We start from the raw sequence: 25,855 nt of genomic DNA on the forward strand, positions 1-25,855 counted from the left end.
AGTGTTAACCTTCCAAGTGCCTTCGACGAGTGTTAACCTTCCAAGTGCCTTCGACAAGTTTTAACCTTACAACAAGTGACGTGAAAAGTGGAATTAAATTCATTCCTTTTCTTCAACATCCTCAATTTCAAATCAGTAAATCTGTGGTCAATTTTTTCTCAACAAGTGAAAGTGACTAGTGAAACTAAAAAACACAGTTTTACAAAGCAAAGTCCTGGCCAATTTTTCTTCTCAACAAGTGAAAGTGACTAGTGAAACTAAAAAACACAGTTTTACAAAGCAAAGTCCTGGCCAAATTTTCAAAATTTCAAAACACTTCAAAAATTCCGGAACACAATCATCTTCCTTCTTCAAACATCAAGCAAACCTTCAAAATGGACTCACCCACTGTACCTACAGAAATTACATTTGGTGTAATCACCAACATTTTCCAATCAAAAAGAGAAATATTACTACAAGCTCTTCGTAAAAGGGACCTGTCGCCAACTGACAAATCAAGGAAGTCGCTTATAAATTACGCCTTGTACTTCAACAAGAAATACATCAGGAATTTACGTTTTAATTGCCCCGAACCAGAGGAAGCAAAAATAATTACACCAGTACCACCTGAGTCAAAAAACATACCAGCACCTGTCATTCCACAAAATAAAAGTTACGACCTATCATCCTGGAAAATTAAATTCAACGGTCGCACCGATGTGGAAAATTTTATTGACAGAATAGAAGAAACTGCCCAAGTCAGAGGAATTCCCATAGAGATCCTACATCGCAACTTTATCGATCTCATTGCACCCGAATTGCTCTCGTGGCATAAATCACAGAAAAAAAGGGCAGATTCCTGGCCCAAACTAAAATCAGCCCTCATCAGCAGTTTTGGAAAAAAGGAAGCCCAACACAAAATAAAACTATCGCTGTTTGCAATAAAGCAACTTTCAAATGAATCAGCTGCCAACTACATACAAAGAGCTGAATTCATAAACGCCAGGCTCTCTTCACCTGTTTCGGACAACGAACTGCTGCCGATTATAATTGATGGTCTCCTCCATAAATATGAGAACATCATTACTTCACAAAAAATCCTCAGCATAAACCAACTTAACGACGTTTGCCTTCTATTGGAAACATACCAAAACAGAAGAAAAGACTCTAACGATGCAAACGAAATCACCAAACCAAGCAGATCCTCTGGTATCAAACCAGAATATAATGAAAGAAAAACCTGCTCATTCTGCAAGAAAACCGGTCATTCTCAAACTACTTGTTTTAAGCAAGCTAACCTCCAAGAACCCCGAGACACCAGAGCACCTAAGAGGCATTCTTCCCAAAACCGCTCTCCACCTCGTGACAATCTACGAGAAATTTTCAAAAAATCAAAACACAATTACGAGAGATTACACGCTCCCAATAAAGTTGTCAAACCTCCACCGGACTTTTCGAAACCCCCTCCAAATTGGGTAAACAAGAAGCAAAAAAACTAATACCCAACCTCTCGGGAATCCATTTCACTCCAAGGCCTAAGGAATGGATAGAATGGTTGAGACACGTAAAATACTTCAACGAGGCCTTACATCTTTCAACTGTTAGTTGCAAAGAAGCTGAAGACGGAAGACCCTATGCTCAATTCTCCGTCAATAATGTCAACTTTTCGGGACTTATGGATAGTGGCGCATCTATTAGTTGCCTCGGCAATAATGCACACATACCTTTCGTCAATTGCGGATTTAGAATCAAGATGCATTCTACACACGTCACAACCGCAGACAACACAGCACAAACTGTCACAGGTTCTCTAGCACTACTTGTCAGTTGCGGAAACAAAACAATCACGATCAACTTCTTAGTGATTCCTTCAATAACCCAGAACTTTATCCTCGGTGTAGACTTCTGGAAGGCCTTTAATGTCGCCCCCCAGGTATTTAACACTTGCAACAACACCTCTCACTCCACACAAGTCAGTGAAATTCGTACAGTAATACCTTACGAAAATCTAAGTTCTGCTCAGTCACAACAATTAAAAAGGATGATCAACAAATTCGAATCAATATCCTTCGAAAAATGCGGTTTAGGACTAACTAACCTAGTCAAACACCACATCAAAACCAACGGACCACCCATCAAACAAAGGTACTATAACCTAGCTCCCCAGAAACTTAAACAATTGGAAAAAGAGTTAGACGAAATGTTGAGTTTAGGCGTTGTAGTTCCTAGTAGAAGCGCCTGGACCAACCCAACTCTACTTGTATCAAAAAAGGACGGCTCTGCACGATTCTGCATCGACAGTAGAAGGCTTAATGCTTGCACTGAGGCTGACGCCTATCCACTTCCATTTGTTCACGCCATCCTCGACAAACTACGAAACGCCAAGTTTATATCCTCAGTTGATCTAAGCAAAGCTTTTTGGCAAATACCATTAGATGCTGCATCTTGTGAAAAAACTGCGTTTGTCATACCAGGTAGAGGTATGTTCCACTTCAAAAGGTTACCATTCGGCCTCAAAAACAGCCCTGCCGAACTACAAAGGTTAATGGACAAGTTATTCGGCCCAGAATCGGATAATAACTTATTCTGTTACCTAGACGATCTCATCATCATAACTGACACTTTCGAAAAACACATTGAAATGCTGGAAAAAGTCTTCCAACAACTCAAGCTCGCCGGTCTCACCATCAACTTGAAGAAATCAGAATTCTGCAAGTCCCGCTTGCGTTATTTAGGCTTTATTATCGACGAAAAAGGTCTGAGAACGGACCCAGCTAAAGTCAAAGCCATGGCAAATTTCCCCAGACCCAAAAACGCAAAAGGAGTCAAAGGTTTTCTAGGACTGGCCGGTTATTATAGAAGGTTCATCAAAGACTTCTCCAACATTGCAGCACCCCTCAACAAAATCACTGGTACACGCAAAGGCATCAGTAATTTCTTATGGTCTCCTGAAACCGAAAAAGCCTTCATCACTTTGAAATCTGCTCTACAAACAGCACCTGTGCTGAACTGCCCTGATTTCACACTTCCTTTCACGCTCCATACTGACGCTTCTAATGTTGGAATCGGCGGAGTACTAACTCAGGAATTTCCCGATGGAGAACACCCTGTAGCTTACTTTTCCCGAAGTTTAAACAAACACGAAAAGAACTACGGAATAACGGAAAAAGAGTTACTGGCAGTAATGGATTCTATTCACCACTTTCGAGGATACATAGACGGTAGCAAATTCACTGTAATTACTGACCACAGCAGCCTAAAATGGCTAATCTCCTTGAACAATCCATCCGGTAGACTCGCTCGTTGGTCATCACGCTTGTCTCAATACACTTTCGATGTCATACACCGCAAAGGCGCCGACAACATTGTACCTGATGCACTCTCAAGAATCGAGCTTGCTCTCCTAAACACCGAACCAACTGCTCCCATTTCTTCCACTAAGGACACCTGGTATCTAAAGATATTCAACGGTTGCATTAACTCTCCCCAACAGTTTCCCAATTTTATCATAAAAGAAGGACAATTGTACCGTAATTGCAAACCTCCTTTGTCTATTCTCGAAGACCATGCCTGGAAACTGGTTGTTCCTCCTGAAGAAAGAGAACAAATAATATTCAACAACCACAGTGCCCCGGAATCCATACACCCCGGAACCTTCAAGACATATAAGAAAATATCCTTGAAATATTATTGGCCCGGTCTTTTCAAACAAGTGCGAAATTATATTTCTAAATGCGACACTTGCAAAGCTTATAAACACAGCACTGCACCCCCTGCTGGTCTTATGGGTAAACCCAAACGCGCCGATAGACCACTGCAATCACTGTCAATGGATCTTATTGGACCTTTCCCCAGAAGTTATGCTGGACACATGCATATACTCAGTGTAGTGGACATTTTCACCAAATATTGTTGGATTTTCCCTTTAAAAAGAGCCACCGCATCTGCAGTCGTAAGCCTTTTGGAAAAACACATATTTATACCTTACGGAACCCCCCGTACAATTATTGTGGATAACGGAAAACAGTTCATCGCAACTGAATTTAAGGAGTTCCTGTCCAAATACGGCATAAAGGACATTTTTTATAATACTCTCTACACACCACAGAACAACACTGTAGAGCGTTATAACCAAAACATCAATACTGCCCTGGCTATCCTAGTTGATAAAGACCAACGCACTTGGTGTAAAAACTTGGAAAAAATTCAAGCAGCTATAAACAACACGGTAAATCTTACAACCGGTTACACCCCATTCTTCCTCAAACACGGCATGGAACAAATTGTTCACGGCTCTCTACATCGGAATATTGATTTTCCATCATCGGTCCCCTCATCTGAAGACCCTGTAGAAACATATGCTCACCGTTTAGAAGAACTCTCTGCTATCTACAGCGAAGTAACAGACGCTTTATTACTGGCCCACCAAAAAAGTGCGGACAGATACAACTTACGCAGGAAACATGTCACTTTTAATAAAGAGGATATTGTCTGGAGAAGAAATAACACATTGTCACAAGGTGCCATGTACTTCTCTGCCAAATTGGCACCCCGCTTTATCAAGGCTAAAGTACTGAGAAAAATCTCAGATTTGGTGTACACCCTGTCCGACATTTCTGGTAAACACATAGGCAACTACCACATAAAGGACATTGTCAAGGCTGGAAATATGGAAACAATAGAAACCATCACTCCTGTCCCTACGTTTGTACCTCATTGGCAGAAACAACCACTGCCATACACTACAAACTTTGCTTAAACAACTATCTATGACTTCTACTATTGATCTCACAAGCCGTCTACCATAGTGTTATTCGTTTTTTGTTGAAATCATTAGCCTTTCTAACCATAATGTTCTTGATTTTCATAAGTTAATCATCCATTATGGTTTGTTGTAAGTAAATCTTACACGACAAGGTACAATAAGTGTCAATTGTAACCTTGACCTCGGTACACTATTTCTTTGTATATAAACTTTTGTTACTATTCTTTTTCTCACGTTTCACTTTTTCTCATGTACACACCTTTTTTGAAACTGATCATTTCAGAAAAGAGACACCTCTTCAATGTCGGTTTGTATTTTTGGGTACGCGCGATACTCGAAAATGTTCTCCATTCCCTGTTCCCAACACACCAAGTTTTCTTGACATATCATTTTTTTTTTTTTTTGCTCTTGTTCTTCCTATTGTCCTTCATATTTGTTCTAATGGGTTCCATCGTATAAAAACAATGACCCTTTTGCAACATACACCCAATTGAGGTGAATGTTCTACCCCTGTAATTTGTAATCAAATGCGTGTGTAATTCCAGTTCGGTATCGTCATTTGATTCAAGTTACACAGGTGTAACAAATATAAGTTACAATTACCATGTTAAAGTTTTTTCAGTTTTCCCAAAATTGAATGGCGCTCAACTATCCCATTTGCTCTTGTCTTTTTTCAGAATTTGATATTGACACGTCATTTCTGAAAATAGTTGTTGTAAAGAAAAACAAATTGCAATTTGTCTTCCTCATCAATAACATTGTACCATGCATAACACCTTTCGGTCACATTGAGTATGTAAAATCATAGGATCTCAACTTCCTGACCCAAATCTGTTATTTTGTCGCACTTTATTTTGTCTTGAATGACATTAATTTGCCTTGTTAAAATACACCAAGCCAGGTCACTCATATTAAGTTATCCTGTGTCTCAAGGTGCCCTCCCTTTTGTATATAAAAATGTATAACATGTAAAGTTCACAACATTCGTGTTTGTGGCAATTGGTAACACCAAGCGTGTTTCCTTGCTCATTTTGTTTGGTCATTTTAAGTAGGTAAAACCCAATCAGGTCTTAAATAAACCACTACAAACCTTTATATTATAAGCAAAGAATATGTAAAGCCAAATAGGCCTCCTTTGCTATATATATTTTTTTTTGTCTTGTATAAAAAATTCTTGTTGACATATGTCTTGTATTATGTCATCACTTACCGTGTAAACTCAACTTTTGGTTGTGTCATCACAGTATATTGTAAGCAAAGAGTAAGTAAAACCAATAGGTCTCTTTCGCTATATTTGTGCGCTGTGTAAGTAATTACTACCATCACACCACATGTCTTGTACAATTGTATCTGCTTGTCATGTTACTTTTGTATTATGCTGGTACCAATAACTATCGACATCACCGAGTATGTTTATTGTGTACTTTGTTCATATGCCGTCTGTATTGAAATGGAAACTTCTTTATCAACTTAAACGTAAATTTGTCTTCCACCATGATACGAGAGATCGTTATAAAATCCACCATGATACGAGATATCGTTATAAAATCCACCATGATACGTGCGAACGTTATAAAATCCAACGCCATACGAGAAGCTCGTCATAATCACTTAATTTTTTCGCCAATGCAGCGAATAGGTAATTTGTCTCAATGTTTTTTTTAAATAACATTGAAGCTGTGCATTCAGCAAATTTTGGTTGAACTGATGCCTGTAGACTTCTTGTAACTAAACCCAAGAACTATCTACTATCCATTGACCATGGACTAATCATCGGCTTCACTTTTGATTATGAGGTATCGTGTCGTAGGAGGTCAATCGGGACATGACACAAAAACACCTAACTCGTCGGCTGGGAAACGAATAAGAAAACTCCCAAGTTTGTGAAATTTGAACAAGGGTCTGTCATTTTCTCACAAATTTGTAGAAGATTAAATCGACCCCTAGTCTTTCATCCAATACACATGAAAGACTAGAATTGTATTATGTTGTATGTTATGTTTCATCACACTTTCTTGTAAATGTAATGAGTCCGGAAACCTGCTGTCAAATATATTTCGCTCTCTCCTGAAGATCGAATCCGGACTCTAGCCAGTTTTCAGCAGATTTCTGTACTCAAACATCTTCTTTCGTCATCACTTTCACCATGTACATATTGTTAAAAATTATTCACGGATTTGGAAATAGTACGATAAGCATTGGCTTATCGTCTGTCAAACAGGACAAACCTCATCCACGAATCTTTTTTCTCACCCCTTCTTCCATCATCCCTTCACCCTTCAATGAAATATATTCACTATGTTTTCTTCCTTGAAAGCCTTACGTTGTTACCGCTTTAGCGATGACATTGACCATGAAAGGTCAATTGCTTTCAAAGAAGTTATTTTTTGTCTCACTGCACAAACATGTTCTTGTATCAGTGGATTTGTATTCAGTACTATTGCACTGAATGGACTATACAGAGTCACCTCTTGATACGAAAACATATTTTTTTTCACATTTGTAAAATATCAACTAGTTAGGAACATCTCTATCTTTCTCTTTCTCTGGTTTCTGGCAAGCAAATCTCTTTCTTCTACCCAAGGCACATTTGTTTCTCTCCAACCATTTTTGCATCATTGGTCTACCAGGCAGGTAAACTTCAAGAATTTTGTTCTAATAATAATTCACCCCTGGACTAAAAAGAAGCCCAGCAGCCTCTCTCATCACCAGCTGAGCCCTCTTCATAGCCGCCTTCACTACCGTCACGGAGGTCCCCTCTCTTCAGCCTCGTTATATAAAAAGCACCCGACCACACTCAACTCAATCAAGTGTGAGCCGTTTGTGCAGTTGCGAACAAGTTGTCTCACAATATAATGACACTTTCCAAACAACAACCTCCGAGCATGTCAGCTCCAGGTTAGTTGTCCGTTCCTGCCAAATCAACAGTTGTCTTTTGCTCCATCAAGCACTGACACAAGCACTGTCTTGCAAATACCAAAACACGCAGACCAACCAGTCGCCGTTCATGCAGACTCACCAAATGCCGTTTGTGCATACTCACCACCAACCTCCATTTGGCACCAACCCATGTTACTCGCAGCCCTGCACGCTTTAATAACCAGTACAACCTTGCTTACTACCAGCATGGATCCACTCTGGCATCTCTACAAACCTGAAGCACCTATTTTGACCTCTGTGATAGTAGAACCCCTCCGCAACAACAAAGTTCCACACCGTGTTCTTTTCCAAGACCCTATTGTTCATTTGAGTGTAATCTCAAAGGGTCATGTGTTAGTGAAAATAACAAGTGCTACGCAAACTCCGACCCACTACGCAAACAAACTACGCTTCGCAAATCTTAGCTTCCCGGACCAATGATAAACTTAGAGTCATTTTTCTCTCTTTCAAAATGTCACTGTGTTTTGTCTTGTCTTGTCATGTCATGTCATATGTCACTGTGTTTTGTCTTGTCTTGTCATGTCATACGTTACTATGTTCTGTCTTGTCTTGTCATGTCATATGTTACTATGTTTTGTCTTGTCTTGTCATGTCATATGATACTGTGTTCTGTCTTGTCTTGTCATGTCACTGTATTTTGTCTTGTCTTGTCATGTCACTATGTGTTTTATGTTTGTCATCAATTAGCTAGCACACCCAACAATCTCTCTCTCTCTCTCTCTCGCAAGCCAGTGGCATGTTTTAAGTAAAAGAGGATTCTTAGGCCTATTGCTTCATTGCCACGTCGCTTTTTCTCGGGCGGGCGGGGATGTGTCACGTAACGAATCGGACACGTTCAAAACTCCCGCGAATTCAAATTAGTCAGCGGTGAGTTGTTACCATTGTCGCTGTGCGCGCGCGCCTGCCTTGCACGGCCAAGTTGGTAAAACTGCTCTACGCTCGACACGCCTGCATCCAAATCACCAACGGCCGCCCACACACACAATCTAGCCTTGGCCCTGTCAACATGTCTGTTTTGCTATCAACACAGCAGGACGCCATGATTGCGCGCCTAAATTAACGGCCGCTTTGTACAAGTATTTTCGAAGCCTGTACCTAATTGCTGTGCCTACTCACCATGGAGAAATGTACGCGTAATAGCGCGTACAGTACGGAAGATAACCCTCCTTTTGTGGTTCAACATGTACGCGAAACCTACTACAAATTCATGTAAGCGGATTAACTATCTTTACCTTTTATGTGCCTTTTGTGACTTGAATTATGCCTACACACACGCTTGCCAGCCAGAACCTAAATTATCAAGAGAGATTGTTCCTAACGAAACGCTAGGAATATTTAGGATGTAAATGACCCATCTCATTTGTGTATCTGTTTGTAATTGTGCTTTGTGAATATACTATCATACCCCATTAATGCGTTTCCTTTGACGAATTCGAAGTGGTTTGTTTGGCAATCAGTTCCCCGTGTAAAAGCCGTAGCTGACCTGATGATCATGATCTCAACCTCTACCACCTGAGCTAACGCCGATATGTACTAAGGCACCCTTTTTGCAATGGACCTCTCACAGGGAAATTGCGCCCTTTACAGTGGTTTGATTTGAAATTTATTTTCGGGATATTGTGCCGTATTGCGCTTTCTCCTTCTTTAGCCAACGTTACGGACAGCGTTTCAGTGTCTAAAATCAGGGCAGATTTGGGGATACTAGGAGCAAAGGTAGAAAATGTGTAAATTGTGATGAAGTGTGCAAATGCTTTTGGTTTCCGGTAATTGACTGCTAAACCAAAACTAAACGACTAAAATCACGTTAATTTCACTATTTATTAAACTGCAACTCCGTCCCTAAGAGGAATATCACTTTTACATATATAAACACACACATTTTTTTATGGTTTCCCTTATTAAAAAAGGCGAATGCTGAGGAATTTCCAAAAATAGACCATTCACGACTCCCTCCCACTCCAATCATAACGCAAACAAACAAACTCGTATGTGTACATGGCCGGCATGGAAATGCTGACAATAGGAGTAAAAGAAGGGTGAAAACAATAAACTTTAGTTGATTGAACGCGATAGTCGCTAATAAAAGTTGTTCAATAAGGCTAGCAGTTCACAATGGAATGATGACACCCTGAAGAAAGGTGAAAGTATACTGAATGCTGTAAAAATGAGATTGCTGGGGCGAATCCCACTATGACCTCCACCATACGATTAATAAACATTTCCTAATATTTGGAAACCCAACAATATTATATTTTTGTTGATAGTTCGTCGCCCTAGTGCTTATTTGTCCAAACAACCAATAGTATAAGATAGTGAGATAATTCTTAATAAAGTGACTAATTATCGTTTTTTGTACTTTATTATTAGTTTTAAAACAGAGATTAAACAATTTGCCAAATAGTCGTAATGGTCAAGCGACGTGTTGTAATAATTTATTGTAACCCACCTACCTCTTAGTGAGATTGCCACAGATCGCAATCTGGAAACTTGCTGGCGGGGCAGCGGTCTGGTGAAACACTCCGAAGTCATCGTCCATCTTCCAATCCCCGTGCTCCTCATCAGGATACTCTAGCCCCTCCAAGTCCTCACCATTCCACTCCACTCCCGGCTCCAGGCTCAGCTCACTGCGTTCTTACACAAAACTTCACGCATCAGTACTTGCTGACCAGTAGAGAACTACACAACAATTTGGGTGCGGGTATGAGTACCACTTCTCCGGGAACAATTTATTGGATAACCAACTCCTCTGCCATAGGTCATCCCAAGTGGTTTGCTGCATTTTGTGACTTAGCAAGTGTGCCCATTTTGCAATGTTACAAAGGTAACAGCATTTTAGGAAATTGGAGGACAGGTGGAGTAGTGTGTGAGGTTCGTAGTTAGATTAGTTATCCAATGTTCATGCACCTTAAAAAATTTTGTAAACTTATCTTCCCAAATGAATGTTAAAATAAGAAATCTGGTACTGTAAATCTATCGTACAATAACATGAATTGAATCGAAAGAATGGATATGTATTTATAGCAACTTTTCAATTCCTAATGGTGACCCCTTACCAGGGTTTGTACTGATAGTGTCTTCAAAGAGCCTCCCCTCTGCATTGGAGGTGTGGACGGAAGTGAGGTGTAGTTTACTTGATAAATTTTTACTCTTTATTTTTTTTTATAAACTTTTGATATAAACTCACCCCCACGAGCCATAGACTCCCGCCCCGAGGTCGTATGACACCATCAGCCCACCGCGAGGGTCGGAGAGAGTCTGCGTGTCAGGGCTATCAGCAGAAGTCGGTGCAGTTCTTGTCGGGGGTGGTGATGGGGGGAGCGTGGCGGAGACCCTTCGTCTCCTGCGACCGGTGGTTGACTGATTCCTTGAACACAGCTATTCGCATAATTTTGTAAAGTATCTGCAGTGCAATTAAATTTTTTCATTGGAGTTCATTTTGATACATAAATAAAATACATAATACACGATTAACATTTACAATACATAATTATACTATTACAATACATAGGTAATACAGAAAAGTTTTTGAATACAGAATTGATGATATAGTGTTATGTTGCTTCAGTTGCTGGTACAAAAGTTAGGGTATTCTTTCAAATAATAAAGTTGAAGCATCCTATTTCGAGACCTTTCACATTGGCTTACGCATTATCTCTTTAGGTAGATCATTATGTATATTGTGTAAAAGCTATGTATTCTTAATAGTTTAGTCTGTATTTTGTTGAGTGTATTTTGGGTACATGCGGTTTTTCTTGGTTTATTGTGTTGTTTTTGTGTGATTATAGTAGAGGATGGTGTTAGGTGTCGAGTATTGAACTAATTAGGATATTTTCACTTTTTTATTTTCATTTTGACGGATATATTTTCTATGGCGATTTAAAAGGTGCCATTTCCGATTTTTCGCTAATTGCCTGGCTATTCAAATCTGGTCATCAAACTCGGCCAAATTCATTTCAAGCAACTTTTCAATTCTGATTGGTGGTCTTACAACAGGGCGATACTGAGAGTGTCTTCCACTCTGGAACATGCCGCAAGTACACCATATATTATTTTAAATGAGTAATTTGTAAAATTACACAAATTAATCTACTAAAATTTGACCCCGGGACCTCCAGCTTGCTAGTCGAGAGCCGTAGACAGCCTCGACTACGGAGGCTGTCAAAAAGTCAACTAGCTACCAACAGTGCTCTTGTGCAATAATTACGTGAACATCCTAGTTATTATTTTGTGTTTTCTCCGTCCTTCTCAATTGCTCATAAGTAAGCATTTACAATACTAAATCCTAGATATGTAGGTCTAGATTCGTAAACTACCTTCACATGTACTTGGAAAAAAGTGAAGGTATTAATGCTATTTCTTTAGATCAGAAAGGGTGTAAAATTTAAATCATACTCCATACTAGCAGCACATTAACTTTGCTGTTCACATCCACCAAATTGTAAACAAAGGTATGAAAACACTCAAAGATATTAGAAGAACAATATCTTTGAGAACAACCAATAACTTCAATTCCGTACAAGCCAGTAAAATTGTTATGGTTGTCTCTAGTCAGAAGTCTAATCGAATACAACTCGGTAGTTTGGTCTCCCTCTTTCAAATGTCTGGAAGTGCCCCATAAAGGTATTGCAGAGATAAATAAAGCAATAGGCGGAGGATTTTAATAACATCTATTGACTGACCTGCTTTATTTTGGTCAGATAAGCCTGGTACTGCGCGTGTCTCTTGGGATCGTGTAGTTCTGGAAATCTGAAGGCGCAGCAGTGAAAATGGTGAGTTAACCAAGCTTGTCGCAGGTGCTGTAACCAATACATCATTGCACGTTACACCAATCAAAATTATGAATAATGGTTGCTAAGTTAATTAATTAACCTCAAACGACACATAACAATAATCGCTGAGGAAGCTATTAATTAATAGGAAACTACCTCTAACACATGCAGTCGAGCGAAAACATCAAATCGATGCGGGAGTTGTTATAAAAAACTTTTAAAAACACCAATTCATCTTTGGAACAATTGCTAAGCGTTGATGGGGAAAAAGTTCAAATACTTGGGAGCCATCATGAGGAAATAGAAAGCATCGCCAATCACCCAACGAAAACCATGTTGACTGTCTTTTGGTGGTTGGCACTGGTGAACTTTGAAAAAAAAGGGACTAGTTAGGCTACTTTCAGGAGAAGGTGAAACATGATAGAGAGCACAAAGCTAATGCCTTGCAGAGGTTGCACAAATCTGCGTATTATTAACAACTTTTTATCGATACAAAGGCAGTATTTTTTTACTAAGCATTATTAGGTAATGTGATTTTCACTGGTGCTGCTTACCCCTGCTGAGGCCCCCATTTTACAATGTTATACTATAAAAATGTATTTAAATAAAATAGACTGTATTGAAATTAATTTAAAACATAACTTAACTTAAATTAAATATTAAGAAATAAAATATAGTAATAAAAATAAAATAATGAGGGCTGTAATAAAAATAAATTAGGCAATATGTAAATAATTATTGGTACGATATGTATAATATGTGTACTTTTTCTATAATTCATATCTTAATTTTGTGTGTGAAATGTTTTTTGTTTCCTTCATTTTTTGTGTTAAATGTTAAATTTTTGAATACTTTTACTGCCTGGTATTTGAGGTGTATTTGTCCAAAGCTTGTGTTTATCGACGGAGATTTTATATTTTTCTGCGTACGCTCGTCTAACAGGTCTTAAATTAGTTTATGGTTGTTAAATTTTAGTTTTTTGGTCAAAAATGTACATTAGTTAGTTTATTGTGGTTAATATCTAAATAGAATAATTAAATAATATAAACTTGTCGTATATTACTATAAAAATTTTACCTTAAAGTCATAAATCGAGGGAATAGTTTTCATGTGGATATTGTTTTCCACTCTCAGAACCTCCAGAGTTCCCAATCCTAGAACCGGCAGAAACAGGATCGAAGTACTGCTCAGATCCCTATACAAACAATTAAACCAAAACATCATTGATTGTCCAGAGAGTGAAAGATAATTCAGAGTCACCATGATGAGAGGCCGAAGGTCTATTTCCCAATCGAAGATATCCTAGTTTCACTGAGTTCGCTGCAAAATTAATTGCGGGATCCCAATAAAAAAGTAATTAACAGTTCACATGGTCTCATAGAAATCGTAGTGTCTCCCTTACTATCATGGTATCTAAACGGTGTTAGAAAGAAAAAATACCACGCTTTATATTCAAATCTAGAAGTTAAACACAGAAGAATTATAATGTATACCTCTATGAAACCAAAGTTCCGACCGCAATTAGAAAAAAATGAAACTTTGTGATTTTTTTTAAATGAAACGAAAAAAGTGATACCAATAATGTTTGTAATAAACGCGTGTGTTTACGTTCTCAGTAATTTTCTTTCAGTATTTAGACGAAAAAACGTGAGGTTAGCCATTTTTGAAACTTTTTTATGTTTGTTTTTTAATTTTGAAAAATTATACGTTTATTTCAAAAAAATTTAATTTCAAAGCGTACTTCATCACCTTTCAAAATAATTTTCAGATACGTTTAGATTTATTCCATTTACTTGTATTTTATTGCAAAGCGGATATATTCCGACCTCTGTCTGAATATGCCAGAGGCCTGAGGGATTAAAAAAAGACAATTTTAAGTGCATAAAAATAGTAATTCATTGGATAATGTTATATATGTATAATATACTTACAGTTCCCGAATCCCGATCAGTCCATCAAAACTATGTTCTCTGAGTAACGATAGACGTTTATTGCCTCGAAGACTGCTGTAAAGTTACCATCAAATGATTAAAATTATTTATAAAGTTCTTGGTTTATATTAACAGTGCATGAAAAAAGAATACTCACAGTTCGGCCAACTCGGATCCTTCAAAAGCAAAGTCCTCTATGTCCGTGATGTCATTATCATCTAAAATCCTTAAAATAAATATTCAGTTCGAATTACCGGCATTACAGAGTTACTCAAGTATTAAATAAACAAAAATGAAGTAGACCTACAGCTGGTCCGCTCGAACCCGAAGTCCTCTGGTTGGCAGCTTTTGCAATTTGTTTCCTTCCAGATCCCTGAAAGGTTTTGTAAAATGTTTAGTCACCAAATCGTTTCTCTTCAAAACTAAAGATAATTCATAGAGAGGAGAATATTGTTGATCAATTTAAAGTTTAGGTTCAAGGGTTTCGTTCGGGGCCTTTGTTATTTGAAGATGCTTTGAGAAAGGAGTAAACATGGGTCTTGAAGATTCAATTTACAGGAAGAAAACAGAACCCGTGAAAATATCGACCCACCCTCATGCGGCTAAATTTCAACCGTATACATTAAGGACGGGTTGTTTCGGAGAATTTGAATAATTCATCAAATTTCAACGTTCGTTTTCGGGTTCTGTGAAAGTCCTATTCAAGTTCTCTTATTATATCATTATAGGCTAGTTGCTTGACAAAACTGAAATAAAAACAGAACTTCAAAAAATCTTTCACAGAGCTTGAAAATGAACTTTGAAATTTGATGAATTGTTCAAATTCTCCGAAACAACCCGTCCTAACTTTTATTATTATATTCTTACACGCACGTTCAACGTTGGTGTGGTAAAGCCGGCCTAACCAAACAATCTCCATGGTAATAAGTAAAGTTTTTCACAGTTCTTATCTTACGTGCCGCGTAATATTTACACCACGTAAGGCTGGTAATGTTTAGCACGTTTATTTTGTACAGTAAGGCTGAGTTCTGTTTCGAAGGGATCAATGATGCTAATTCTTCGTAAGAGTTTCCATTGATATGTAGTAGGGTGTATCGATTTTTAACTTTTTTTTTGTTTTCAAATTCCAAGTTGAAATAAAGTTGCTACTAGGTACCACAACTTACCACAATTTTTTTTGGATTTTTAAAAAAATGTTTAGGTCTCCCGCACAAGGCCTAAAGTTTTAATTTTTTTCAAAAAATATCAATTTTATTTTAATTTAAAAAAATAAATTCATAACTTTTTTGTTTATTCCAAGTTAAAAAACAGTAATATTAGGGCATAAAAATAAGTACGAAACGGTTTTTTTTAATAAAATATGGTATTTTGGTCTCCCGCACAAGCCCTAAAGTTTGTTAATTTTGATGAAATTTTGTAATTTTGTGTACATATATGAACCATGTTTTTTTTAAGTTTAAGCCACCGGAATTAATTGTACTTTTCTTACAGAAGGCATAAAATGAGACAATATATATATACATAATTCTTATATACATACAGTAAAAATATATACCACATATATACTATATATATATATAATATGTTTTATACCTGAAAAAAGATAGTTGGACGGTGTAAATTGTATGAGAAAGGTGTTGAAAGAAACTAATGTTATTTGCTATTACTGTTGTTTATTACAAAAGTATAAAAGGTTATTACATGTCATAAAATGTAGTATAAAAACTAAGTACAAAATGTTGCTGATTACTTTCCATACGACATGAGTGGCAGTTTTCTTGTTCTACTGCAAATTTACTGACTTGTTTAAGTATTCGTCCTTTCATCTTGGCTTCAAAACCTTAAATCAAAGTTATGTATAGTATTTACATAGGCCTAGTGAAAATTTTATAAATGTTATTACAGTTCCCAAATGAAATTTCAATTTCTATTCTGTACGAAAAGTACAATTAATTCCGGTGGCTTAAACTTAAAAAAAACATGGTTCATATATGTACACAAAATTACAAAATTTCATCAAAATTAACAAATTTTAGGGCTTGTGCGGGAGACCAAAATACAATATTTTATTAAAAAAAACCGTTTCGTACTTATTTTTATGCCCTAATATTACTGTTTTTTAACTTGGAATAAACAAAAAAGTTATGAATTTATTTTTTTAAATTAAAATAAAATTGATATTTTTTGAAAAAAATTAAAACTTTAGGCCTTGTGCGGGAGACCTAAACATTTTTTTAAAAATCCAAAAAAAATTGTGGTAAGTTGTGGTACCTAGTAGCAACTTTATTTCAACTTGGAATTTGAAAACAAAAAAAAAGTTAAAAATCGATACACCCTAATATGTAGGTATAGAACAAGTACAGCATTCCCACCCGACGTCTATATTCTAAAGACTGTCATCTGCCATCCATTCATTAAGAGGAAGCTACAAGCCAAAAATATGTATATTCTTAGTTTACCTTATATCGTATGTAATAGGCATTAAAATCGCTTGACAAACGGAGTCTAGAAACTTTCGATTTCAATCAAAAACTGATTTTTATTAATTTTGTAAATAATTTATTAAGAAAGCAAAAAAGTTAATCAAATTAAACTGTCACAGATAATCTTAGCTATAATACTGTATTTTTTAAAAGTTGTTTCCTTTATGCGTTCATACATTTCTATTGAAAAAAAAAATTGTAGTTTACATTTATATTTTTTATTGAGTAATTTATTTTTTCTTTGTATTCTACTCAAGCGAAGCGATAGGAAAACCTTCAATTTATCTAAAGAATATTTTTGGTATTCATAATGTACACCAATTCGTTATTTATTTAATTTTTTTTATAGTGAATACCTCACAAGAGTCCCAACTGCTCCCGTCTGGAGCCAGTGACACTATGGCATCCCCAATTGGGAGATGTTGTGAGGCTGAAGGTAAGTGGGGAAGGGAAAGAGGAAGGTGGGGAAGTACCTGGCTATTCAGATCTAGTCACTAAACACGGCTAAAGCCATTTGGAGCAACGTTTCAATTCTGAATGGTGGTCTTACACCAGGGCGATACTGGTAGTATCTTCCACTCTGGAACGTGCCGCAAATATACTATATAAGTATTATTTTAATTAATTAATTGTGAAATAACACAAATTAATCAAATAAAAATTTTATTTGCGCACGCCGGGTTCGAATCCGCGACCTTCGGAATGGCAGTCCAATGCGTTACCACTGGACTATGCCGGCCGTCTTAAGCTGGGTCCAGACATGTTCTTTTGTCCGTACCGTACCTCCGTTTCGTATCAGCGTCGCGATCAAGAACGCTAGTTTGGACGCCCGTTCGGTACGGTACGGTGGTACGGCGTCTCGATACGGATAGAGGTACGCTCCGATCCATCGCGAGTCGGTTTTTCGACCCGTTCAAAGGCGATACGGTACGGGTCTGCGCCAGTCTGGACGTGTTCGCGGCGTGCGACATCTTTCTCTGTTTTTGAACAATTCTAACTCCCACCAACGTCGCCTTTTTTGTTTTTTTTTTCGTTATATTATTGTGAATAACAATGGAGGACGCGCAAGCAATCGTCAAATTCTCAAACACTTCCGCAGTCGACGACATGGTGGGAGGAAATGAACACGCGATGATCGCAGCGACGTTACGGAGATACGGGCTCTTGATCGCGACGCGGATACGAAACGGAGGTACGGTACGGACAAAAGATGATGCGTCCAGAGTTTTTGGATCGCGACGCTGGTACGAAACGGAGGTACGGTACGAATAAAAGAACATGTCTGGACCCAGCTTCATGTACACCAATTCGTTATAAAGATTAATCAAAATAGTGATTTGGCGCTTTGCCTTAAGACCAATATTTCAAATATTGCCAACTTCGCAGATTTTAAAGTTATTTCCAGGTGCTAAGGACTGTAAGTGGCTTTCAAAGCCAACGGTGGGGCGCACTTGTGTCATGTACCAACTGATTTGTTGTGCTTTGGATGTATAAAGTTTTTAGCCCGTATTGTGGCTTACATGATATACTCAGATATACCTCAGTTGGTGATTCACATGGTCACATCATCTTGCCTAAGGTGGTATGGTTCCTATTTTATCAGTCGGTCTTCTGTCTTCTGTTGGAGCCTTGTGACATCGGTCGTTCATTGTCACTCGTTCACTCCCAACATGGCTAGCCCATTTCCGCTTCGTCTTCAATATTAAAAACACATAAACCGACATCAGAAGTAATAATTGATACTTACACGACGTGTAGTAATAACCCGCTATCGGCCAGAGCCCCGAGATCAGGAGGTTCTCTCAAACCACTGTACAAGATTCGGCTAAAAACAAACATACATTTATTTAACTATTATGGAAGCTTTAATCCTCATATTTGTAATAGGCACAACGCGTACTAAGCATATTTTTCATAGCAAGGCATTATTTTTTTATTGAGACCTCAATTTAATTCAAAAATCTTTTGGCCAGAAAAAACAAGTGAATTTAAAAATACCATGGTGATAAACAAAATGGTTTAAAAACAACATCAAAACATGAAGATATTAAACACCTACAGTCATTAAACATGATGATAGGGAAATTAACGAACCTGAAAAAGAGTTCTACAAACATGAAGATAAGAAAATCAAACAATATGAAGATAAGGAAATCATCAAACATAAAAATGTGAGGTACATGAATATGAGGAAATCAACCAATATGAAGATGAGGAAATCATCAAACATTAAGATGAGGAAACCATGATGTAACACCAACACAACAACCTTATTAGATTTCGAGCACTGTATATTTTATATATCATAGTATGTATCTTTAATAGTCATTAATAAAAAATGAGATATTCTAAGAAATTATTTGGTGTAAAAAAGCGTGTTTACTTACATAGATCTCATCTTAGGAGGTGCCGGTCGCAGAAGGTTTTTCGGCAGCTTTTGCAAATTTGGCACATTCCAAATGTATCTGTCGGAAACATTTAACTACAATTAGTGAAGGAGCACGTAGCACGTTGGTGCCATTTATCTGTGACATTAATTGGTACCCCCGACGTTGACGGTTAAGTGGATAATTAGTGTACTAGTGCCCTCAAACTTCTGCCTTTAAAATTATTAAATTTCTAATTTCGTTATTTGAAATCAGAAAACATTAAATTATTTGGTCGAAAGTATTTATCATAAAAATATTTACGCGCATTTTTTTTTAAATACGTATTTTATAATTACGAACGGTAAGGTAAGGTTACAATTATTCCTCATTAGTAGTTAACGTATCTAAAAAGTAGAATAACAACCTTAACTCTGACATCTTCGATTATACATATAAGTATCGGTAATATTTGCTGCTTTATAAATGAATCGATTTTAATGTTAACTATCGCCTGTGAGAAAACTGATGCAGTTATTATAATGTTAGGACTTACAGAGATCTCAAAAGTGGAAAATCAGTGAAGCAATCATCAACCAACTCCTCCAGCAGCGGAAGATCGACCAAGGACCTTAAATGATAAAATCAATTGTATATTTTTATTAAATATGTACATACTTAGGTATATAAAATAGCGAATGTTCTGAATGTATTAGTATTATGTTAAGTGTGCTATTATTTTGGTCTACTAAGCCACGTGGCTCTTCATCCTTCTCCTCACATTGAACATTTATATTTATACATAACATTTTCAAACAAAATAATATACACTAAGGACATTCAAAGACAACACAAGGACGTGCAATGAAATCAGAATTTCTAAAAATCACAAAGCCAAAACAGTTTATTCTACAGAGAGATGACATATTATAAGGCGCTGCCGGAAACCATTAAAACTACATTGAAAATAGATTGTAAGAATCACATTTAAGCAATGTAAAAGAGCCCAGCTTTTTTCATCAGTGGGAACGAACGTCAAATCATCAGTAATAACGAAATAATCAAACATCCAACAAGAAACTCGTGACGACAACAACAAAGACAACTCAAATTAATATTTAAATTAATTAAACACCTACAAGTCTTCTAATGTATACTGGTGTTGTATGAGATGTGATCTCATAATCGTCTTCAAAGATTTATCCTTCAATTCTAGTTGTGACGTGGTAGCCCCTCGGACCTTAGTTCCTTCCACGTCCATATAACTCCCTTGCTGCACACTACTGCTCGAGTCCATAGTACCCAATCGGTCTTGTATCATAACTTCTTTATCTGCAGCAGTGCTGGAAGTCTTTTGGATGCTATCACCACCGTGCACAGCGTGATTCTTGGGACTCTTTGGGTTTAAATGGTTTCCTTGGTCCATGCCCCCGCTTTGATCTACAGCCCCTTTATGATCTATAGCAGTCCAGCAGATCTGCAAGTTGATCCCGATGACCGCAAAAATGATAATAAAAAACCTGCGAAAATTGAGAAAAACAATCATTATTACTAGTTTGCTGTTTTTCACTGTTTTTTCTTGTTTCAACCAGAATTTTAGTATTTAAGTCGAAACCAAACAAATGTACTTGTACCGTACGGATTTATTTAAATTAAAACTTATCTAAAATTGAAATCACGATTTACGATGTCTTACATAATCTAATAATGTACTAAGCAATCAAATGGTGTATTATTACTAATATCTTTCAAGGACTAGAAATTAATTTTAAATTAATTAAATGGTGTTCTTTTTTAAACATACAGAAATATACACAAATAAACTTGAGCAAGGACTGGTGTCTTCATTGATAAATAATCACGATTGATATTGATGAAGATGACGTTTCAGTCACCACAGCACGTAGCATTCGTTTTCAGTCGATGCACATTAAATCAAGCTGGACAACACTAGGCATAAATTATCTTCGCCATAATGAAGATTCTCACTAAGATATTCACCTGTACCGCACCATAACTCCTGTTTCCTATTAGTTTAATGTCAAACTACTTGTTAAGCTTTGTGCCAGATGTCAATAGACCGAAGTGTAAATAACGAAGGTGAGATGGAGGTAGTCACGGACAAAGGTAGTCACTAATCACTAATTTGCCGCAAAGTGAGCCATCGAGCCGGCGCGTGCTGGACCAATTGGCAGATGAGTGATAATTGTCACTCGGCGAGAGAAAACATCATCTCTCAACGAGCAGCTTCCGAGGCAATTAATTATTATGGGCGTATTGTAAAATGGGAATCCACAAATAGCGCAAATTTTAATTGGAAACTTCGCTCCCTGTTGACATTTGTTAAGGAAATGGAGGAATGATGGACTGACTTGGCCAAAGCTTTTTCAAGCAAAACTTCTGAAAGCCATACTTATAGAATCTTTTAAATTATCGAACAATAAAACAATATTTATTTTCTCAGACACGTCGGGTTTTGGACCTGCGCATTTTGGCTGTACTGAAACATTTTTAAAAATATACTAGAAATATTTGTATTGTTTCCGATTCCTCGTACAGGGGCGTTGCCACAAATTATGGAGCACCGGGGCAAGAATTGACACAAACCGAATTTGCAACGTCCATGATTCTTTATAAATTGTTTAACGTGTTATGAATGTTAGGACCAGTTGTTTTACAGAATTTGAGTTAATTTTCAAATTCTGTGAAAGTTCTATTCAAGTACTGTTACTGTGCCAGTTGTTTCCAACTGGCTGTAACATATGTGTTGTGGAAGCTAACTTGTGTCAATTAAGATAAATATTGAATATGATGGGTTGAAGGATATATATATATATTTATTCATAAAAATGATTGAAGTCCCTAACGTTAAGGGATTTAAAAAAAAAAATATGTGATTCACGAACGAAACCGGTTAGATTACCAATAAGTAGAAAATATAGCACACCAAAGTAAATTGATAACACCCACAAATAAATTAAAGAAAATGTGTAAGCAATAAACACAAATTTATGTAAATAGATACTTGCATAAGCTTGATCATCACTTTTGCCCTGATGACGGACACTGTAATGCTGTCCGAAACGTTGGCTATAGAAGGAGGTAGCGCAACACGGCCTTATATACCAAAAATAAATCCCTTTAATTCTTAAGCTTTTTATGAGCGCACACTAGGCTATCTAACTCAAGGAAATATATATGTTTTTAACATGTGTTTTTGCATTGGTAAGCTTTCAAATTCCACTACTTAATAATATTTTAAGTAAATTTAAGTGTAGAAATTCTGATACTAACTACCATATGTATTCCTCACTGCCCAGAATACTAATGGAGGCTAATAATTATACCGAGTCAGTGGACATCTTCAATTTATCACTAAACATATTGGTATAGGCATTTCAGTTTTGTGTAATACTTAATTAGTTAATATGTTATGTATAATATGTGATAAATAACATATTAAGTTTTGTATAAAAATTTGCTTTCTGCCACCGTCACCGCGCTCTGTATAAATAGTAATATTCGTCCTCACGAATAAACTAAATCAATATCTATATCAATCTCTTTGTAAGGGCCCTAACTAGCTATTAAAAATGTGAACCAAGTATTCCCCATCTTCAAATTCTTTGATTTTGGGTGGAAGAATATTTCATAAAAAGGAAACTATACTTAAACTTATCTCACAGGAGATGCGGAAATTTTATTGTTGTTTAATGATCTGTACGAAAATTGGTACACTTTTTACAAATAAGGCAGCACCAAATGGCCCAACACTGACTTCAACTTCAGTTTATGGAGTCGTATTACAAAAATAAGCTCAATAATTTTATAGTTGGGGTGTGGTGAGTAGGTAGGTATTATTTTCAAAGATAAAACTGTTCTAAACGAAATCCATTTTCTCGAATGTTACCCTTGTTTTCGTCCGCTTGAAATGTGTTAAAAATGGCATTAATAAATAAATTATTTTTTAATGAATTATTTCGTTTCGTCTTGTAAAAATTGCTTATGCTGAAGTCGCAGATGGATGACTAAATACGCCGCAGGCAATATTTTATCAATTTCAGGTAAAAAATATTATGTTTCTGATAAGTAGAATTACATGTGAATAGTTCATCCACTACGTCAGTCGTAAGAAAGTAAAAATAATAATTCTGAAGTCTCATTCGTATAATTTTGACATTTTTGAATTTTTATTTCTCGACTGCGAGCTTCTGTGTAGTGCTTATCGCGGCCATCATCCCCTGAGAGAATGCCCATAGTGCCCGTGCGGTAGCTACGCCTGGGTAAAAAATCACTCTTTTTCAATTAGATGTTTCCTGTAATTTCCTGTCAGTTATGTAAAATGTTTAACAAATTATAGAAATTACAATGATAAAATGTTTTGTGTTATTGTTGTTGCCGGAATACTGTCTCGCCTATATTTAAAGCATTAATAATTATACTTCATGGATCGAGTTGTGGAGGTATTTTCTAAAAATAAACATTCGGACGGATAATATTAATATTCTTCGGTATTTAGGCAAGTACTGATAAGTTGACAGAACACCGAAACATGGTCAGTTCTCAAATTGGCCGGTCGGGTAGGTACGAGTATATCGCGCTATTTTTCACGGAAATTATATTTAGAGTTTGAAGCTGAACGTATTATAAAATATTTGCCTCGGGATACAGACATGTCAATAACAAATATTGCTAATTCTATTCATAATATAATAAAGTAAATGACCGGTCGGTGGCTGAGTTGACATCGCGTTTGGGTCCCACCCAGGTGTAGTGTGTTCAATTCCTCGGTTCAAGCAAGCTTAAGCTTACTGTGGTGGTAGTAGGAAATTTTCAAATATTGTCAGGTTATTCGTAACCCGGTTTGTCTTTCTTTTTTAAATGAGAAATTTGACTTTCGAATTAACACCATTAGTGAATCTAGTTAGTTAGTAAATAACGCTTATTGCAAATGGCAAAAGCGCAGACTCTTGAAAAATCATGAAATCTGACTTTACATGTCAAAGAACATGTCATAACTAAGAAATCTAAATGAAAGAAATTCACATTTCAAATATAGAATAAAAATGATTTTCTGGATAAAAAATATAATATTATAGGTGGTTACTTTTCCGCTTGTCAGTTTTGTTTCAATTTGGAAAGTGTCAATTAAATTAATTTTCTGTTACAAATATTATATTATATGTAGGTATTTTATCATTCGTTGGAATTATTCAAACAATCAGTTCAAATTTTAAAAATGATTCTTAAATTCAAAGCAAATTTGAGTTCACCTCAATTCTTGTAGGAATAACAAACACACGTCACAGACAACCGAAACTAGTAAGTTTAATGACGTAAGAAATTATATGCGGAAGAACATAATATATTTTTTTATAATATATTAACTTATTTTTGTAATACGTGATACTAATTTTGGTTGTGGCTCCTCTGTCTCCACCTGGCTGCATCTCCAGTACAATTAATTCTAGAACTTTTGCTTTGAATTTAAGAATCATCATTTTCAAAATTGGAACTGTTGGACTTGTTGAAGAATTCGGACAAGTATACATTATATAATATATTTATTGCCTTTTTTTAAATTGGACCTGATTTGTGTAATAACTCCTCAGGCTAATTTGTTCGGTTTTGGGAACAGCTCATATAGTCTCATAAAAATGATTTGTTTATTTGATTTGTACCGTCGTAGTTAGAAATATGAACTCAAAGGTGTTAGAAAGAGAAAATACCAAGCTTTATATTCAAGTTAACCACAGAAGTTAACCGTTATATCGTGCTTTAATTTTTTTCGAAAGCTCACTAGGTATATTATGTTCTTAAATCCATGTAAAAGCCCGGCTGGCTGTAAAACCACATGAAATAAAGTAAAATAAATACAATGTGCACCTATATGAAACCATTTAAAAAAATATAAAACCTCAAAAATTCGAGGTGGCAGCAATGTTTAAATAATACATTTTTCTAATATTATTTTTTTTTGCTACCAGTAATTTTAGTTTAGTATTTAGACGAAAAAACGTAAGTTGATTCATTTTTAAAACTGTGTTTATTTCTAATTATACAATTTAAAATCGTATTTTATCCCATTTTAAAGCAGTTTTTAGTTTTCGGATACGTTCAGAAATATCCCATTTATTTGAATTTAATTGACACACAAATTATCCGACATTCTGACCTCATCTTCAAGAAACATTACCGTCAATATGCCAGAGGCCTGAATGGTTAACTATGGGCATGTTACCTGTTAACCTGCCACTTCTCTTTCACAAAAACAAACATTAAGGTAATCGAGAAAATCTACGAGTCAGTTACACATTTAAAACACGTGTTTCTATAAATATAATATTTAAATTTGACGAGGACCTTACCTTCCGGACATTTTTTTAAAATTAATAACAGATCACATCAAAACTATTGAATTGAAGGATTTAACGTAAACTATATAAACACAGTACCTACTCCACGCCCAGAAAAAGCTCAACTAAAATTTATAAACCGTACAAGACACCATACTCTTTCGCGGCAACTGATTTTCATACGAATAACTTAAATTAATATCTGATATTATTATCATTTTCTGATGCGGATTTCATCTGCCAATGAAAGAATTGCTAAAACACTA

General features: G+C 36.3%; 1 protein-coding gene across 1 annotated transcript in view; it reads right to left on the reverse strand.

Moving 5' to 3' along the window:
• Lgr1 (Leucine-rich repeat-containing G protein-coupled receptor 1) overlaps window positions 1-25,612 on the reverse strand; it is a 35,688-nt gene extending 10,076 nt beyond the window's left edge. Inside the window, exons 1-12 of the mRNA XM_089641263.1 lie at window positions 25,602-25,612; window positions 20,373-20,753; window positions 19,790-19,864; window positions 19,255-19,332; window positions 18,615-18,692; window positions 14,692-14,757; window positions 14,542-14,610; window positions 14,385-14,459; window positions 13,531-13,648; window positions 12,364-12,480; window positions 10,869-11,059; window positions 10,135-10,308 (exon numbers count right to left, since the gene is read on the reverse strand). Coding sequence (XP_089497389.1) covers window positions 10,135-10,308; window positions 10,869-11,059; window positions 12,364-12,480; window positions 13,531-13,648; window positions 14,385-14,459; window positions 14,542-14,610; window positions 14,692-14,757; window positions 18,615-18,692; window positions 19,255-19,332; window positions 19,790-19,864; window positions 20,373-20,753; window positions 25,602-25,612 — 1,433 coding nt within the window. The remainder of the gene's footprint in view (window positions 1-10,134; window positions 10,309-10,868; window positions 11,060-12,363; window positions 12,481-13,530; window positions 13,649-14,384; window positions 14,460-14,541; window positions 14,611-14,691; window positions 14,758-18,614; window positions 18,693-19,254; window positions 19,333-19,789; window positions 19,865-20,372; window positions 20,754-25,601) is intronic.
• Window positions 25,613-25,855: the final 243 nt, after the last annotated feature.

Source organism: Hesperophylax consimilis, chromosome 16 (genome assembly GCF_061612785.1).
Source record: "Hesperophylax consimilis isolate HC1 chromosome 16, BYU_Hcon_1.0, whole genome shotgun sequence".
NCBI classification, from domain to species: domain Eukaryota; kingdom Metazoa; phylum Arthropoda; class Insecta; order Trichoptera; family Limnephilidae; genus Hesperophylax; species Hesperophylax consimilis.